This window comes from Pseudophryne corroboree, chromosome 6, assembly GCF_028390025.1.
Source record: "Pseudophryne corroboree isolate aPseCor3 chromosome 6, aPseCor3.hap2, whole genome shotgun sequence".
Lineage (NCBI taxonomy): Eukaryota > Metazoa > Chordata > Amphibia > Anura > Myobatrachidae > Pseudophryne > Pseudophryne corroboree.
The window spans coordinates 561,150,780-561,171,198 of NC_086449.1; the positions used below are offsets into that span (position 1 = coordinate 561,150,780).

At 45.6% G+C, this 20,419-nt stretch overlaps 1 protein-coding gene across 2 annotated transcripts in view; it reads right to left on the reverse strand.

The window, feature by feature from the left end:
• The window catches only part of ELK3 (ETS transcription factor ELK3), a 119,413-nt gene that overhangs the window by 39,130 nt on the left and 59,864 nt on the right, over positions 1–20,419 (reverse strand). For both annotated transcript variants that reach the window (XM_063927756.1, XM_063927755.1), the window contains exon 2: positions 15,318–15,526. In XM_063927756.1, coding sequence (XP_063783826.1) covers positions 15,318–15,524 — 207 coding nt within the window. In that variant the 5' untranslated portion in view covers positions 15,525–15,526. The remainder of the gene's footprint in view (positions 1–15,317; positions 15,527–20,419) is intronic.

Here is a 20,419-nt window from a genome sequence, read left to right on the forward strand (position 1 = left end):
CAGAAGAAGGGATGGGGCCACAGTTAAATTGCAAGGACATTCATAAAAATAAGGTAGATGAAAATACATTTACAGAGGAGAAGGTCCTAACAGAACTTTCAAAACTAAAAGTGGATAAATCAATGGGACCAGATGGAATACACCCAAGGATACTCAAAGAGCTAAAAGATGTCCTGGTTACACCTTTAACAGAATTATTTAACCAGTCACTAAATACAGGTGATATTCCAGAGGACTGGAAAAGAGCAAATGTAGTTCCACTGCACAAAAGTGGAAGCAAGGAAGAAGCAAGTAACTACAGACCAGTAAGCCTTACATCAGTAGTAGGGAAAGTAATGGAAAAACTATTAAAAGAAAGAGTAGTGGAATATCTTAAATCGAACAACTTACAGGATCCAAAACAGCATGGATTTACTGGTGGGAGATCATGCCAAACAAATCTTATTGACTTTTTTGACTCTGTGATGAAAATAATAGATCAAGGGGGAGCTGTAGATGTAGCATATCTAGACTTTAGTAAGGCATTTGACACTGTCCCACATCACAGACTGCTAAATAAACTTGAAAGCCTGGGGGTGGATTATAAATTAGTGAAATGGATAAGAACCTGGTTGCAGGATAGGAAACAGACAGTTGTAGTTAATGGAGTGCAATCTATGGAGGGAAATGTTACCAGTGGAGTACCCCAGGGATCTGTACTAGGTCCAGTTCTCTTTAATATCTTTGTTGGTGACATTGCAGATGGTATTGAAGGGAAGATATGCCTTTTTGCAGATGATACAAAGATATGCAACAGGGTAGACACACCGGGAGGGGTCAAACAAATGATTGATGACCTAGGTAGGCTTGAGAAATGGTCAAGAACGTGGCAACTACAGTTTAATGCTAAAAAATGCAAAATCATGCACTTGGGTCTCAAAAACCCAAAGGCTAAGTATAGTATCAAGAGTACTATAATGGAAACTACTGAGGAGGAAAGAGATTTAGGAGTCACTATTTCAAGTGACTTGAAGGCAGGAAAGCAATGCAACAAAGCAATGAGAAAGGCAAGTCAGATGCTTGGTTGCATTGGGAGAGGAATCAGTAGCAGGAAAAAAGAAGTGATAATGCCACTGTATAGGTCATTGGTAAGGCCCCATCTGGAATACTGTGTCCAGTTCTGGAGACCCTATCTCCAGAAGGATATAAATACATTAGAGAGTGTACAAAGAAGGGCAACTAAAATGGTGCATGGCCTACATCACAAAACTTACCCGGAAAGGCTAAAAGATCTTAACATGTATAGTTTGGAGGAGAGAAGGGAAAGGGGAGACATGATAGAAACTTTCAAATATATAAAGGGTCTTAAAGTTCAGGAGGGAAACATTCTTCAAAGGAAAAGAAGTATTAGAACTCGAGGGCATACATTGAGACTGGAGGGGGGGAGGTTCAGGGGAAATTTAAGGAAAAATTACTTCACAGAAAGGGTAGTGGATAAGTGGAATAGCCTCCCATCAGAGGTGGTAGAGGCTAAGACTGTAGGGCAATTTAAACATGCTTGGGACAGGCATATGAATATCCTTACAAAGAATCAAGGTTAAAAAAGGGTTGAGATTGCCTAAAGGATAAAATAAAAAAGGGGCAGACTAGATGGGCCAAGTGGTTCTTATCTGCCGTCAAATTCTATGTTTCTATGAGGCACAACCTCATATCAAAGTAATGGGACACACACACACACACACCCTTAAACATCCTTACAGGCACTTAAAACACACACACACTTTACACTCACCATTGCTGCAAAAGACCAGGGTCCAGACACTGGATGAAACAGACACCGGCGAGTAATTACTGACTAATTAAGCTAACCGCTTTATTAGTTCTTGGGGGGTGCTGCAAGGGTGCCAGACCAAGTCTCAGTGATTTTTCCTAAAATTAACAATTTTAGGAAAAATCAGACTTACCCTGGAGGTTCGTGAAAAAAAAGACATGGTGATTTCTATATAAATGATTGCGTCCCATTTTATGTCCTTCAACTGGATAGCAAAACCCTGCAGCGCAGGTTTTTGCTTTTTTTAATTTCCCACTTTTAATTAAATTCTCTCTTTAACACTGACATGCTGAAGCTCTGCAGCAGTGATGGGGAACCTTTGGCACTCCAGCTGTTGTTGAACTACACATCCCAGCATGCACTGCTACAGTTTTGCTATTAGGCACAATAAAACTTTAGCAGGGTGTGCTGGGATGTGAAGTTCAGCAACAGCTGAAGTGCCAAAGGTTCCCCTATCACTGCTCTATAAGGAACCTGACAAGAAACTGGGAATTTGGCATATTGAAAGAATTCCTGGGAAAACGGTTTACTATCGTTAACCCCTTTGCTGGTGAGCCTATTTGATACATTCAGACATCAAGATTAGCAATTAATTATGCAGTACCCACACACATCACAGCTTTTTCTTTTTGCATTTTCTGGGGGGTTTTAGAAGCCCAAATGTGTAAAAATAAAAATATATAGCATAAGTTTGCTTATTTCTCCTCACATAGTAAAGACAATGTACCCAAAATGGCCAAAAGGTTTTTTTCTTTGTTTTGAATTGCAAGAAAGGGAACTGAGGGGGGTGTGGCCTGGATGCTGAACGTGGAGGTTGTGCTGCTCATGAGCTCCCAGGGACCTGAGAGTATATGTTTAGTAATAAGCCTCCTCACCCTTATATGAGCACCCAAACTCCTTGGATCAGCACCCTACATTGCTGGAGCAGACAGTGAGTCGGTACCGCTGAATCGGGGAGCCGGTTTACTGGCTCCTGCGGATTGCGGCCCACTCGCTGCACAGAAACCGGGGCCTCGATTTTCCAGCATCCCCCCGCAGCGTGGTTTACCTTCCTGGAGCGCCAGTGGGCCCAGCCTGGTCCTGGTCCCCTGGGCGGACGTCCCTACAGATGGCCCAGTGCTGATCCCCGTCCAGCGGGACCCGTCTGCTGCCGAGCTGGAGCTGAGCGACGCGCTGCAGGGTCCGTGCGGCGGCCATCTTGGAGGACGGAGGGAGAGAGGAGACTCGGCGGTGACCGGAGAATACTCTGCGGAGGCCTCCGGCTTGCACACCCGGCGACACTGAAGTAGTGGCAGCTCCCTCCCCTCCCGCGAGCACTGCTCAGCCACCCGCTCATCGCTGCCACGATCCGGACGCCGGCCCGACGGCACTGCAGGGTTCGTGCGGCGGCCATCTTGGGGGACGAAAGGAGAGGAGAGACTCGGCGGTGACCGGAGGATACTGTGCCGAGGCCTCCGACTTGTACACCCGGCGACACTGAGGTAACAGAGGCTCCCTCCCCCCCCGCGAGCACTGGTCAGCCACCCGCTCATTGCTGCCGCGATCCGGACGCCAGCCAGACGGCGCCCCCCCCCCCCCCCCCCGGTCTGTCAGAGGCATCATAGATCGCTCTGCGACTACCCTCGTGCCGCATCACCTATAAGCACGCTGGGGTGAGGGCTATCCCGTGCAGCGGGCTCTTCCCCCCCCCTCCCCTGCAGGCTTCCGCTGAGCACAAAGAGATCGCGAGAGGCCCCCTGCCCCGCTGCGAGTCCATTCACGGCTGTGGATGGCTCACTGGGCAGCATAGTAGGTCTGCTTTGACTCCTACGACCTCCGGCCGTCCAGCCTCCAACACTCTGCATGCAGCACTGAGGCCCCGGAGCACGGATCAAGAAGCGGGACGGGACCCCGAGAGACGGGAGAGAAGCGGGAGGCGTGTGGTGGGGCAACAGGCTCGACTCATCGATGTGCTGTGCCATCAGCTGAAGTGGGCACACGTTCAGTGATAAGATCCTGCTGCACGACGACCGGTCACTGGCTGGTCCGTGACCTGGTGGGCGTGCCCCCCCCCTCCTTTTTTCTTTTTTTCTCTTCTCCCACCTGGCTACCGGGATCGGCACTAGTGGGGACTACCTACCTCATTCGACGATGCCGCCTGTGCTCCACACTTAATTACTACTTATTATGCCCACTACCAAATGAGGTTCATATGATACCAGCTCTACACTAAATCATTCTGCGACCAGGATGTGATTAGGACCTCACATTTCATAACATCTATCAAATCTCTGGAAGTTGCTCCCAGCCCATCCCGTGACCGTGTCAACAACTCTACTGGCCCGGTATTACCACCGGACAGCTATCAACCTCTATCATTCTGCCATGTCACAAAAGAATCGCAAAACACCTGCCCAAGCTAAGCCTAGTATCCTCCGAGCATGGGAAAAAGCAGGTGCTACATCACGAGGCTCCCCCTCTGTGGACCCCCAGTCGGATGCCGATGACGATCTTACACCAAAGTCAGGTCTTACGACCCAAGATGTAGTGGCAATCGTCACTAAGACCATTCAAACGGAAATGAGGTCAATCCTGACTGAATTTAGAACTGAACTAGCTGATCTCGGCACCCGCACGGATACCCTGGAACGTAAAGTGGATGAAGTCTGCCAATACCAGGTGGTGGTCGAACAGGAACTAGCGGAGATCCGGGCGGACATTGCCCAGCAAGAAGAACACTTAGAAGATATGGACAACCGGAATCGCCGGAACAATGTCCGGATCCGTAACATTCCGGAGAGCGTTACTATGGAGACCCTCCCGACCTTTCTAGAGGGCCTATTGCAAACCATGATCCCCGAAGTCTCAAAGGACCTCCTCCTTCTCGATAGAGCACACCGAGCTCTACGCCCACGTCCACCACCGTCCCAACCCCCAAGAGATGTCATCCTGCGGTTTCATTATTACAAGACGAAAGAGAAATTTATGATGGTGGCACGGGATCAACAAACGGTTCTCTATTCTGGAACCCAACTGCAGATCTTCCAGGACTTAGCCCCCTCCACACTCCGAAAGCGCAAGGACCTGACCGCTATCACTAGAGTCCTTCGAGATAATTCCATCAAATATAAATGGGGTTTCCCGTTCCAGCTTCATGTCACGAAAGATGGCTCTCATCACTCGATAAAAACGCCCTCCCAGGGATATGATTTTCTCAAAACCTTGGGCTTATTTGAGTCTCTTCCTGACGAGATCCGAAAGCAACTTCCTGTCGCCCCCCCTGGGAGACCTGAGGCTCCTACTCCCGAATGGTCTACTAAATAAACGAGCGGAATCCCCTCTTCGGATCAGTGATTGTACTGGACAATGTTTTCTGAACCCTTCCCATGTTTACTGTTATAATGACATACTGATATATTAGTTTACATGTTAGATCTCTAAGGTCTGCCTATTTCAGTATTCCAAGATGTTTTATTTCGTCCCTACATGGCGCTGCTGGGCGGCTCTGACCTAGGGGGGGCTGGCCACGCCCTTGGGGATAGACGGTCTCACCGCCTGCTCTGCTCCGCGGGACGGTCTGCCCCTCCGGGCTCGGTTTGCCTACTTCGGGGATATAGCTCCTTACATGTTGCCCACCTTGACTCTCACTATAGAGAAATGGGCTGTTTTGCAACCGATTCTTCTCTTGATATAATCCATATGTTATATTAGTTTCTTACACTTTAGTTTATACAATATTATTGGCCCCATCTGGGTCTATTAGCTAGATCAGTTGTGCGCAGTTTGAGCCTCCTGTGTCTCGGTTCAGAGTGGTCCCTCTTTCCTCTGCTGGTTGCGTGCCTTGAATTGGGAAGGCTAATCTACTGCTAGAGCCGAGGGGGCTACTCGGACACCGACCCTGGAGATGACGATTATAGACATTATTGTGGTCGAGCACCGACATTGATTTATCCGTACAATATGGTGAACCACCTTAATGTTATGCCTTGAGATGCCTTGGTTTAATCTATGTAAATTCGCACAGTAACCGTCAATATGTATGATGATAGAGCTGTCCTTTATTTTCTACTTATCTCTATTTACTGCCTGATCTGAACTTTCCGTTCCCCTCCTGTCCTGGTTCGCGGAATGTACCTCCCCCTCCTTATACCCTCTTATATGTTCCTCGTTTCCTAGTTATGTGTTACTATAGATGTGATCCCACACCCCGAAGGGGCCGCCCGCTTGGTGCCCGCCCCCTCACTCCTAGACCTAACCCGCCTCTAGGAAAAGGTCTAACCCTACAGGTCGTCTACACGATCTCTTTTACCTGTTACCACTCTCTCTACCCCCCCTCTTTCATACCCCAAGGTCGTCCATGTCCAGAGCTACCCTTTCTACTGAGCTGCTCAGACCTTCGACCCCCATGACTTTGAAAGTCTTATCCATTAACGTCAATGGCCTTAATTCCCCGACCAAGCGGTCCATGGCATTTCAGTTCTTCGCCAGACAAAAGGCGGATATCATATTCCTACAGGAAACCCATTTTAAGACCCCTCACCCCTCCTTAAGCTCTAAACGCTATCCTCATGCCTTCTACTCCACAATGTCAACTAAACGTAGAGGCACTGCCATCCTGGTTCATCGAGACCTACCCTTAGTCGTCCAAGACACAATTTGTGACGTCCATGGCAGATTTGTGATTCTTTCCGGATCCCTTAATCAAACTCCCATTACTCTGGCGTCAATTTATGCTCCAAACATGCAGCAAGGCTCCTTTTTTAGAACGCTCTCTGACCACCTCTCTAAATTCTCGAATTCCTGGGTCATTATGGCCGGTGACTGCAATGCTACAATGGATCCCCATGTTGACAGATCCCGTCCAGATGTAGGGCCCTCTCCTCACGCCAAATTATCTAAACTCCTTCAGACCTGTGTCACCGCACATAATTTATATGATGCTTGGAAAACACTTTATCCTTCTGCTAAGGGTTATACACACTATTCCCCACAACACGATATATACACGCGTATTGATTATGTATTTGTAGATAGGGACTCCACCCAATCCCTATTGGGAGCCCAAGTGATTCCGACCACCTGGTCTGACCACTATGCGATTCTGCTTGATCTTGCTTGTCCCCATAGACCTCTGACTTCCCGCAAGTGGCGCCTTAATGAGTCCTTATTTCTTAAGTCTGATAATGTGACTCGAATAGAGGAAGCGATTCACCACTTCCTAAATGATAACGTCTCCCCCGAAATATCGCCCACAATATTATGGGAAGCTCACAAAGCAACGTTGCGGGGGCTCCTTATTAGCCTTACATCAACTCAGAGGAAGGTTGAGTCTAAACGGATCGCAGATCTGGAGACCGAATTAGCATCTATGACACTCCGTCATCAGCGTTTCCCCAAACGTAAACTATATTTAAAGATACTTGCCCTGAAAGGGCAACTAACCCAAATACTCACAAAGAAAACGATCAAATCGTTATTATGGATCCGCCAAAAATTCTATGAAAAGTCGGATAAGGCGGATACACTTTTGGCTCGGCGACTGCGTGAGAAACGTACGCTCAATCGAATCCTGGCATTAAGATGTCCTGACGGATCCGCAACGACTGACCCTAAAGTGATGACTTCCCTCTTTCAGGATTACTATGCTTCCCTCTATAACCTCCCCTCTGAGGCTGCTACTGACCCACACTATATAACAAATATCCAACACTATCTTTCTTCTTGTCAATTACCGAAATTATCCACAACGGACATTGAATTGCTCAATGATCCTATTACACGCGAAGAAATTCTCCTCACAATCGGGCAGCTCCGTCGCTCCTCCGCACCGGGTCCAGACGGATATACTGCCATATACTATAAGAAATTCTCCCAAGCCCTTCTCCCCATGTTACATTCACTATTTAACTCGCTGATGGAGGGGAACTCCCTCCCAGCGACTACCAGAGCCAATATTGTAGTTATTGCCAAACCTGATCGAGATCCTATGGAACTAAAGAACTATAGACCCATATCGTTATTGAATACAGATTTAAAGTTATTCGCCAAAATCCTGGCTAATCGACTTGCCCCTCACCTTCCCACACTGATACACCCAGATCAAGTAGGCTTTATCCCCAATCGACAGGCTGCGGATAATACTAGACGCCTTATAGATCTCATTCATCTCTCCCATCGGGACGCCACCCCAACATTGGTGGTGGCTCTCGACGCGGAAAAAGCCTTTGATAGGGTAGCCTGGCCCTTCATGCAGCATACTCTTCAAGCAATCGGTATCCAAGGCTCATTTTATAATGCCATCACCTCGCTTTATGATAACCCCTCAGCGTCAATTCTGGTTAATGGCCTCACTTCCTCGCCCCTGTCTATCAAAAATGGCACCCGTCAGGGATGCCCACTTTCCCCTTTACTTTTTGCCCTAGTTATGGAACCACTGGCGGCGAAAATCCGTCTGAATCCCAATATCTCAGGTGTCCTGGTGGACAACCATGAATATAAAATCGCTCTATATGCAGATGATGTCATCCTGACTTTGACTAACCCATACACGTCCTTACAACAGCTTTTTCAGGAGATCCATACATATAGCTCCATCTCAAACTATAAACTCAATGCAGACAAAACAGAGATCCTAGATTTACATATCCCCCCGCAGGATATCACTACTTTACGCTCTTCCTTTGCCTGTAAATGGCAAAATACTAAACTTAAATATTTAGGTATTTATCTAACCAAATCTTATTCATCGCTATATGCTGCTAACTTCCCACGACTGATATCTCAGATTAAAACAGATCTTGCGGCCTGGAATAAATTATTTATTTCCTGGTTTGGCCGTATAGCAGCAGTCAAAATGAATTTATTACCACGGATATTGTACTTATGGCAAACCCTGCCTATCCACATCCCAGTCAAAATATTAAAGAATCTACAGCGGGATATATCTAGCTTTATATGGGCTGGGAAGAAACCCAGGGTTAAGATACGGCTATTACAACAACACCGCTCGGAAGGCGGTCTTGGCGTACCAGACCTTACTCGATACTATCGAGCCGCACACCTAGCTTCATGTGTCCTCTGGCACTCACCTCCAGCGCAGAGAACGTGGACATGCATTGAGGCACAATCTCTCCATATCTTCTCACTTGCAACCCTGCTGTGGTCCCCACCCCGCTCCCGACCCGCCTCTACTTTACTTTTGCCAACAGTGCGCTTTTCCCTGACAGTGTGGGATTTTTGCACTCGCTTCTATCAACTCCGATCCCACAATCCCTACCTAACTCCTCTATGGAACAACCCACTGTTCCCACCGGGTAATAACCACGCTGCATTTCAACACTGGACAACACACAATATTCTCTTCCTTCAGGACATTGCCCCTCTTTCCTCATTCCCATCCTTTGAAAATTTACAATCCCGCTACTTGCTCCCTCACTCGGTATTTTACCAATTTTTGCAAATTAGACACTTCTACGGTTCACTCCCTAAACCCACCAATCCCTCCATAGCTACCCCCCTGGAAATATGGTGCTGCGGCTCTCGCTTAACGAAGGGTCTCCTTTCACGCATATATCGAGTGTTACTGTCACACAATGTCCCCCCCAAGGAGAGTCACGAGTTGGCGTGGGAGAGGGAGGTGGGGGAGTCCTTAACCGTAGAGGAATGGGAGGATATTAGACAGGAAATTACCAAGAGCTCTATCTCGGTTCGTATAGCCGAAAACTCATATAAATTGTACTATCGCTGGTACCTGGTACCTACTAGATTACACTCTATTTATCCAACGTGCTCGGACGAGTGCTGGAGATTATGTGGTTGCAGGGGGAGCTTGCTGCATGTTTGGTGGTCTTGTCCAACAATTCATCAATATTGGGGACAAATTCATAAATTGGTTCTAGAAGTTACGCACTTAACCGTGCCGGACTCACCCTTTTATTCACTACTTTCCCGTCCCATCCCTAACACCTCGCGCCATCAACGAGCCCTAATTAAACATATTCTGAACACAGCCAAATGTCTAATAGCATCCAAGTGGAAATCTGTGGCCCCTCCTACTATGGTCGCTACTATTAATGCAATTTGGTTCACATATAAGTTAGAGCGAATTACGGCCTCTCTTCGAGACTCCCCACTCTCTTTCACCGAGACATGGACACCATGGACCTTGCATTTCAACGCTGAACCTCCATTGACAACCATTTAGCATCTAATACCTAGTGCTACACTCTATATGTTTGATGCTGATTATTTGAGATGTTGTCTGGACCTTACCTACATCGAAAAGTTGTATCTATCGGTGGCTCGGACTGGCCGACCTTTCCCTCCCTCCCCCCTCCCCCCCCCCCCCCTCTTCTTCATATTCTTTGTTTTTCCCCCCCTTTCTCTTAACTTTAATGGATAGTTGTAGCATTTTGGTAATCTGTCTTCATGGAGGCAAGCGAGACAACTATTTATTGATAGATCTATTGAGTTCCCCTCCCTCCTGATCATAATATGTCATTCGTTCCTTATATGCCATCTATTGTTACAACGTTGCATCTGTATGTTTATATCCTTATATAATCAATAAAACATTATTTAAAAAAAAAAAAAAAAAAAGAAAGGGAACTGAAAGAAAATTTATATTTTCAAGACACAACCAAAAAATACTGTGGGGTATATGCAATTGCGGTCGAATTCGCGGCAATTTTCGCCGTTTTTTAATTCGACTCAATTCGACAGGTGAATCCCGGAAGGTGGCTTCCGGAATTCACCATATTCAATGAAAAACGGATTCGCCAGAGTCGCGGGCGAAAATCGGCCGATTTGGCGGATTTTGCCGCGATTTTAAAAAACGGTAAAAAAACGTGAAAAACCGAAAAAAAAATGGCGTGGGGTCCCCCCTCCAAAGCATAACCAGCCTCGGGCTCATCGAGCTGGTCCTGGTTCTAAAAATGCAGGGGAAAAATTGGCCAGGGATCCCCCGTATTTTTAAAACCAGCACCGGGCTCTGCGCCTGGTGCTGGTGCCAAAAATACGGGGGACAAAAAGAGTAGGGGTCCCCCGTATTTTTAACACCAGCATCGGGCTCCACTAGCTGGACAGATAATGCCACAGCCGGGGGTCACTTTTATGCCGTGCCCTGCGGCCGTGGCATTAAATATCCAACTAGTCACCCCTGGCCGGGGTACCCTGGGGGAGTGGGGACCCCTTCAATCAAGGGGTCCCCCCCCCCCAGCCACCCAAGGGCCAGGGGTGAAGCCAGAGGCTGTCCCCCCCCATCCAATGGGCTGCGGATGGGGGGGCTGATAGCCTTTTGTGATAATAAAAAGATATTGTTTTTTCCAGTAGTACTACAAGTCCCAGCAAGCCTCCCCCGCAAGCTGGTACTTGGAGAACCACAAGTACCAGCATGCGGGAGAAAAACGGGTCCGCTGGTACCTGTAGTACTACTGGGAAAAAAATACCCAAATAAAAACAGGACACACACACCTTGATAGTAAAACTTTATTACACACTACCGACACACACATACTTACCTATGTTGACACGCCGACTGCCACGGTCTCCGACGATCCGAGGGTACCTGTGAAAAAATTATACTCACCTTCCAGCGTCCAGAGATAAATCCACGTCCAGAGAGTAAAATCCACGTACTGGTTTAAAAAAAAAAACACGCAAAAACCCGCTCCATACCGGACTAGAAAGGGGTCCAATGTTTTCACATCAGACCCCTTTCTCCCGAATGCCGGGACATCACGTGACTCCTGTCACTGACGTCCCTTCAGCCAATCAGGAAGCGCTACTTCCGTGGCGCTCACCTGATTGGCTGTGCGCTGTCTGTACTGTGACAGCACATCGCAAAGCCGCTCCATTACTTTCAATGGTGGGAACTTTGCGGGTAGCGGTGGGGTCACCCGCCGGTCAGCGGCTGACCGGCGGGTGACCTTACCGCTAGCCGCTAAGTTCCCACCATTGAAAGTAATGGAGCGGCTTTGCGATGTGCTGTCACAGTACAGACAGCGAACAGCCAATCAGGTGAGCGCAACGAAGTTGCGCTTCCTGATTAGCTTAGAGACCTTTCTGTGACAGCTGTCACTGACAGGTCTCATTCGTGGAAAGGTGTCCCATGTGTCAGCATGGGACCCCTTTCAGTCCGGCATGGAGCGGGTGTTCGGTTTGTTTTTTTGCCAAGTACGTGGATTTATCTCTGGACCATGGCTGAGGTGAGTATATTGATCTTTTCTTTTCAGGTATCCGTGGATTCTACATGGAGAAGAGGACCGATGTCGGCGTGTGAACATAGGTAAGTATGTGTGTGTCAACGTATGAAATAAAGTTTTACTGTCGACGGTGTGTGTGTCCTGTTTTTATTTGGGTATTTTTTTCCCAGTAGTACTACAGGTACCAGCGGGCCCGTTTTTCTCCCGCATGCTGGTACTTGTGGTTCTCCAAGTACCAGCTTGCGGGGGAGGCTTGCTGGGACTTGTAGTACTACTGGAAAAAACAATATCTTTTTATTATCACAAAAGGCTATCAGCCCCCCCATCCGCAGCCCATTGGATGGGGGGGGACAGCCTCGGGCTTCACCCCTGGCCCTTGGGTGGCTGGGGGGGGGGAACCCCTTGATTGAAGGGGTCCCCACTCCCCCAGGGTACCCCGGCCAGGGGTGACTAGTTGGATATTTAATGCCACGGCCGCAGGGCACGGCATAAAAGTGACCCCCGGCTGTGGCATTATCTGTCCAGCTAGTGGAGCCCGATGCTGGTGTTAAAAATACGGGGGACCCCTACTCTTTTTGTCCCCCGTATTTTTTGGCACCAGCACCAGGCGCAGAGCCCGGTGCTGGTTTTAAAAATACGGGGGATCCCCTGTCAATTTTTTCCCCGCATTTTTAGAACCAGGACCAGCTCGAAGAGCCCGAGGCTGGTTATGCTTTGGAAGGGGGACCCAACGCCATTTTTTTTTATGATTTCACCGTTCCAGCATTAAAAAAAAATAAAAATAATAATAATATTTTAAAAAATATATAAATAATATTTGTGCCTCCAAAAAAAAAAAAAAAAAGTACCTAATCCCTTCTAATATAAATAGATCTGCTATTCCCCAAAAAAAAAACACAAAAAAAAACATGTTTAAAATTTTTTTATTTGTTTTCACCCTCCAAAGTGTGGCGGATTGAAAATGACGAATTTGCTGTCTAAAAGCACTGCTGTCGAATTTCCAAACTTGAATTGAATATGCTTTGGTCGAATTGCAGCACTTGTATCATTGCAGAAAAGTCGAATTTGCAAAAAGTCGAATTTCAAAAAGTCGAATTTTGAAAGTCCGTTTTTTGGTCGGAAAGCACTGAATTGCATAGGCGATTTTTTTTTTTGGTCGAAAATGACCCGAAATTCGACAATTTCGGGAATTCGACCGCAATTGCATATACCCCTGTGTTTCTTGCTTCAGCATAGATCCACAATTGCAAAACAGCAAAAAGCTGTTATTAAAACCTACTTGTACCAATGTACACGTAGGTTTTAATAAAATCTGCACTTAAAAATGAGAATGCATTTTTAAAGGGACTATTAGAACCCCAGGTGGGCACATGGTTATTTTATTTTTAACATAGTGTTCCACTCTTGTTTTTTGGGCGCTTATTAATTATCGTTAAAAGTAGGTGAAAATATTTGTTTTTCAGATACTTTTGTAAAGTTTAAGTGCTGATCCCATCATTTAACAGCTAATGTAAGAAATTCCAATGAAATCTCTTGCTTACCAGTCATTCCGTAGCAGAACGTGGTCCCTATACACTAGTATGGGGACATCATCCTTTTCCAATTCATGAAACTCCGTAAACACACGCTTTTCAGAATTTGGATTACAGGAACAGATGCCAGCTTCAGATGGTGTCCATTCTCTTCCTATGGGAAGGAGTTCTGTGTTTGCAAAAAGGGATCCATTTGGATTCCTCTACCCTTGTTTGGGTCTCTCAGCAGCCTGTAAGGTATTGGGTTAACCCAGTCAGATTCAGCAGTGTTAACATTCACTGCTACAGAAGTGGGGACAGCTGTGTTTAGTATACTGTGCTGCAACTCTCAGCGATTTGGATACTACATTAGCACTGCACCTTGGGCATTATGTACCAGGTACATCCTTTTATGGCAACTAAATTCTCTTAGCATCCTGCCACACAACATGGTTTGTTTGAGGAACATGATGCAGAGTACAGGGTGTTGCCCTGACCTCCAAATAAGCAAGATCTCAATCCAATCAAGCATCTGGGGTATGTTTGGAATAACAAGTCCAAATCCAAAGTGACTCCATGCGTTGGCAGGTTTGAGCATGTTTGGCAGCACACGAAGGAGTAACCGCAAATTAGGCAAGTGGTCTTAATTCTTAATGTATAATCAGCCAATAATAGTTACCAACCTGATATCTCTATCACTGTTGATAACTCAGCAATCATCCCAACCTCACAAGCTCGCTGCCTAGGTGTCATTCTTGACTCTGAACTGTCCTTTGTTCCCCACATTCAATCTGTCTCAAGATCATGTTACATACATCTAAGGAACATATCCAAAATATAACCATATCTTAAACAAGACACAGCAAAAACTCTAATCCATGCTCCGATTATCTCCCGCATTGATTATTGCGATAGTCTCCTGACCGGTATTCCCAAACATAGGCTCTCACCACTACAATCCATTTTGAATGCAGCTGTGAGGCTGATTTTCCTCGCTAGACGTTCATTGTCTGCGGAACCACTCTGTCAGTCCCTCCATTGGTTAGCTGTATTCTACCGCATTCAATATAAAATATTTTTACTTGCATACAAGGCTATTATCCAAACTGCACCATCATATATCTCTTTACTCATCTCAAAATGTCTCCCTACATGACCTCTCCACTCTGCACAAGATCTACGTCTCTCATCCACACGCATTACTGGATCCCACACAAAATTACAGGACTTTTTCTGGGCTGCACCCACTCTGTGGAATGCCCTCCCATGCACAATAAGACTCTCCTCTAGTCACTAAACGTTACCTGGAAATTCACCTCTCCTGGCAAGCTTATCAAATTCCAGACCCACCCATATAACCTTCAATGCTTCCCTATCTAATTACATCCCCTCTGTACAGTCCACACATAGCCTCACATATTACCTTGGCCAACATTGCTAGGTTATCATATAATACAGCCCATTAAGAACCTAGCAATCTGGTGGACCATTATGCAATAGGTAGCATCTATCCTTGTGTATCAATACCTATTTCACTACAGATTGTAAGCTTGCGAGCAGGGCCTTCCTACCTCTATGCCTGTCTGTATGTTGCCCAGTCTTGTTCTATTACTGTTGTTCTAATTGTAAAGTGCAACGGAATATGCTGCGCTATAGAAGAAACGGTTAATAAATAAATAAAAATCAGTGTATAATTGCTGCTTAATAAGTGTGTCATAGTATATTTTAGAACATTTATTGAAAAGAAGCTAATGAAAGTAATAAAGCAATACGCATTTACCTGCTCATAGACCTTTTCTTAACATAAGTTCTTACCTTATCATAATAATATCTAAGGGCACGGCTCAGTTTGTCATAGTTCATGTTCGTTTTATTCTTCCGCAGTCCCCATAGCTTGGCCACCTCTTCTGCTTTAAGCAGCTTGAATTCCCCATCGTTGGATGTCCAGCAGATAAGATGCTCATGTTTCTGATCAAGGAGCAATTGCAACAGAAACTGCCACAGAGTTATTGCACTCTCCATACCTAGGAGGCAGAAAGCATGGCATTATACAGCAAGCAGGTTGTACTTAGTATTTGCACTGCTCTAGGCATTCACTTAATAACCATAAATTCATTGGTGATCTTGCAGCACTATTTCATTATTTTAACAGGAAAAAAAGTTGACAACAATCAAGTAGCATGAACACAAATGTATAAGTATCATGAACATGTAACCATGCAATGCTGCACTTGAATAGTCTTGCACTAACCATATATATAGTTGTTCTATGTAGTAAATGGCCTGACTGCAAACAAGATATTTGTAATCACTGTATACTTACATTCTGCTTATCTGACACATGAACATTTTAGGATTATAAAAAAAATTGAGATTTTTCCCCTTTTAGTCAAAGACAGCGCTTTCCTGTTGAATTACAGTATACGCACTTTGTACATGAATGCTGCTGTTTTTAAGCCATTTGGATGAATGTGTCATAGAATTATTTCAAAACAAAAACACTGTAAAGAAAATATCCAAATGGGATTTTATCAATACAATCTATTGTTCCTGTAGCATGTTAAACTACCATTATGGGGTATATGCAATTGCGGTCGAATTCCCGAAATTGTCGAATTTCGGGAATTTTTCGCCAAAAAAAAAAAAAAAAAAATCGACAATGCAATTCAGTACTTTCTGACAAAAAAACGGACTTTCAAAATTCGACTTTTTGAAATTCGACTTTTGACAAATTCGACTTTTTTGCAATGATACACATGCTGCAATTCGACCACAGTCTATTCAATGGAAGTTTGGAAATTCGACAACAGTGCTTTTAGACAGTAAATTCGTCATTTTCAAACCGCCACACTTTGGTGGGTGAAAGTAATAAAAAAAATTTAAAACATGTTTTTTTGTGTGTTTTTTTTTCTTGGTAATATCATATCTATTTATATTAGAAGGGATTAGGTACTTGGTTTGTCTTTTTTGGAGGCACAAGTATTATTTATATATTTTTAAAAATATATATATTTTTTTTTTATTTTTTTTTAATGGAATGGTAAAATCCCTGAAAAAAATGGCGTGGGGTCCCCCCTTTAAAGCATAACCAGCATCGGGCTCTTCGAGCTGGTCCTGGTTCTAAAAATGCGGGGGAAAAATTGACAGGGGTTCCCCCGTATTTTTAAAACCAGCACCGGGCTCTGCGCCTGGTGCAAAAAATACGGGGGACAAAAAGAGTAGGGGTCCCCCGTATTTTTTACACCAGCATCGGGCTCCACTAGCTGGACAGATAATGCCACAGCCGGGGGTCACTTTTATACAGTGCCTTGCGGCCGTGGCATTAAATATCCAACTAGTCACCCCTGGCCGGGGTACCCTGGGGGAGTGGGGACCCCTTCAATCAAGGGGTCCCCCCCCAGCCATCCAAGGGCCAGGGGTGAAGCCCGAGGCTGTCCCCCCCCATCCAAGGGCTGCGGATGGGAGGCTGATAGCCTTGAGAAAAATGTCAGAATATTGTTTTTTCCAGTAGTACTACAAGTCCCAGCAAGCCTCCCCCGCAAGCTGGTACTTGGAGAACCACAAGTACCAGCATGCGGGAGAAAAACGGGCCCGCTGGTACCTGTAGTACTACTGGGAAAAAAAATACCCAAATAAAAACAGGACACACACACCGTGACAAGTACAACTTTATTACATACTGCCGACACACACATACTTACCTATGTTGACACGCCGACTGCCACAGTCTCCGACGATCCGAGGGTACCTGTTAAAAAATTATACTCACCTTCCAGCGTCCAGAGATAAATCCACGTCCAGAGTATAATCCAGGTACTTGGCAAAATAACAAAACGCAAAAACCCGTGCCAGCGGACTGAAAGGGGTCCCATGTTGACACATGAGACCCCTTTCCCCGAATGCAGAGACCTCTACGTGACAGCTGTCACTGAAAGGTCTCTTCAGCCAATCAGCGAGTGCAACGTCCTTGCACTCTGCTGATTGGCTCTGCGCGTCTGAGCTCAGACAGCGCATCGCAAAGCCTCTCCATTATATTCAATGGTGGGAACCTTGCGGTTAGCGGTGGGGTCACCCGCCGGTCAGCGGCTGACCGCGGGTAACCCCCCCGCTGACGGCAAAGTTCCCACCATTGAAATAATGGAGAGAGCTGTGCGATGCGCTGTCACAGCACAGACAGCCAATCAGGTGAGCGCCACGTAGTAGCGCTTCCTGATTGGCTGAAGGGACCTCAGTGACAGGAGTCACGTTGGGTCCCGGCACATTCGGGGAAAGGGGTCTCATGTGTCAATATGGGACCCCTTTCAGTCCGGCATGGTCGGGTATGCGGTTTGTTTTTTTAACAAGTACGTGGATTATACTCTGGACGTGGATTTATCTCTGGACGCTGGAAGGTGAGTATAATTTTTTAACAGGTACCCTCGGATCGTCGGAGACTGTGGCAGTCGGCGTATCAACATAGGTAAGTATGTGTGTGTCGGCAGTGTGTAATAAAGTTGTACTTGTCACGGTGTGTGTGTCCTGTTTTTATTTGGGTATTTTTTTTTTCCAGTAGTACTACAGGCACCAGCGGGCCCGTTTTTCTCCCGCATACAGGTACTTGTGGTTCTCCAAGTACCAGCTTGCGGGGGAGGCTTGCTGGGACTTGTAGTACTACTGGAAAAAACAATATTCTGTCATTTTACTCAAGGCTATCAGCCTCCCATCCGCAGCCTTTGGATGGGGGGGACAGCCTCGGGCTTCACCCCTGGCCCTTGGGTGGCTGGGGGGGGTGGACCCCTTGATTGAAGGGATCTCCACTCCCCCAGGGTACCCCGGCCAGGGGTGACTAGTTGGATATTTAATGCCACGGCCGCAGGGCGCTGTATAAAAGTGACCCCCAGCTGTGGCATTATCTGTCCAGCTAGTGGAGCCCGATGCTGGTGTATAAAATACGGGGGGACCCCTACTCTTTTTGTCCCCCGTATTTTTTGCACCAGCATCAGGCGCAGAGCCCGGTGCTGGTTTTAAAATTACGGGGGATCCCATGTCAATTTTGTCCCCGCAGTTTTAGAACCAGGACCAGCTCGAAGAGCCCGAGGCTGGTTATGCTTTGGAGGGAGGACCCCACGCCATTTTTTTCCGGGTTTTTCCCGTTTTTACCCGTTTTTTTAATTCGCGGCAAAATCCGGCAAATCGGCCGTTTTTCGCCCGCGGGAATGTCGAATCCGTTTTTCATTGAATATGGTGAATTCCGGAAGCCACCTGCCGGAATTCACCTGTCGAATTGTGTCGAATTAAAAAACGTCGATAATTTGCCGCGATTCGCCGTGAATTGCATATACCCCTATATCTGGAAAATGGTGTCACTAACTGTAGTTTCTGTGGGATACAATATTTGGTTTAAATAAATCAAATTACCATGAACCTAAAATTGTTAGAATGCAACACATCTAGGTACAGTACATCAGTAACTTTATATTGTGTCATACAGGAGCACTTCAGTGCTTCCTGGTGCCACTCACTCCAATACATCCTACCCCCTACTGCTGCGATGAACTCTTTATGATTTTCTACCTATAGAGACAGAGCATTGTACACCCTTTAGAACAGGGGTGGGGAACCTTTGGCCCTCCAGCTGTTGTTGAACTACACATACCAGCATGCCTTGCTACAGTTTTGCTATTTGGTCATGCTAAAACTGTTGCAGGGCATGCTGGGATGTGTAGTTCAACAACAGCTGGAGGGCCGAAGGTTCCCCATCCCTGATGTAGAAAGACGCCTATCAATACTGACAAGACTTTAAACATAGGTTCATGGCCAAGTCAGACGCAACATTTCTTAACACACTGACAGTCCCAATATGTGTGTTTTTGTATAAAATGATATAATATATTATAGAGGTTTAAGCACTGACTGTGTAGTATGTATAGCCAGTATAATTTAGGCCAATTGTTGCATACAGTACTTCAGTCAGTGAGAAATGGCTTATCTGATTATATGATGGTTCCAAATCAATACACAACTTCATTTTGGACATAGACAATTCCACTCAAAGATCACAGACAGAAAACTGACCTACAGTATCATATATAACATTATCATCCATAAAGATTGTTTACAATGAACGTCTCCAGAACCTGCTAGAGAAAGCTGAGTAAACTGCATCTAATTCCTGGATACAGTCCAGATGTAAGTGGAGGCTTCACAGCATCTGTGATGAATGATACAATGTATTTTGTCATGGAGACAATAAGGGGTGTGGCCTCTTACCTCTGATGCACATATTTACAGTAAAGAGTCACTTATGGTAGGTTTTAGTACCTGTGAATGTCTAAATCTATTAACCAATCACCGGGCACTTAACATATAGAATTATCAAATTATATATATTTTTGTAGCATTGGGTAATAATATATATATATATATATATATATAAAACAGTCCACTGTAGGCGGCACACTGGTCACAAAAGGTACAAAACCACAGGTTGCAGCAACAACGTTTCGAAGTTTATTCTTCGTCCTCAGGAACCTGAGGACGAAGAATAAACTTCGAAACGTTGTTGCTGCAACCTGCTGTTTTGTACCTTTTGTGACCAGTGTGCCGCCTACAGTGGACTGTTGTATTGACCCGTGGCTCTGCGGGTCTAGGAGGGCACCGGGACTGAGTTATTTGTACCTGGGAGTGCTGCCAAAATTCGTTTATATATATATATATATATATATATATATATATATATATATATAATGAAAAGCTGGAGTGCTGCCTATCAATTCTATGAAGAATTTAGAACAAAGGAGGGCACCTGGCATTGCAAAAGGAATCCATATCAGTGGGCTACTCATATACAATAGTGTGTGTGAATGTATGCATAGTAAATATATTGTGATAAAAGCACTGGAGTCTTGTTTGAGGGCAGGTATATTTTCCCTAGGTTT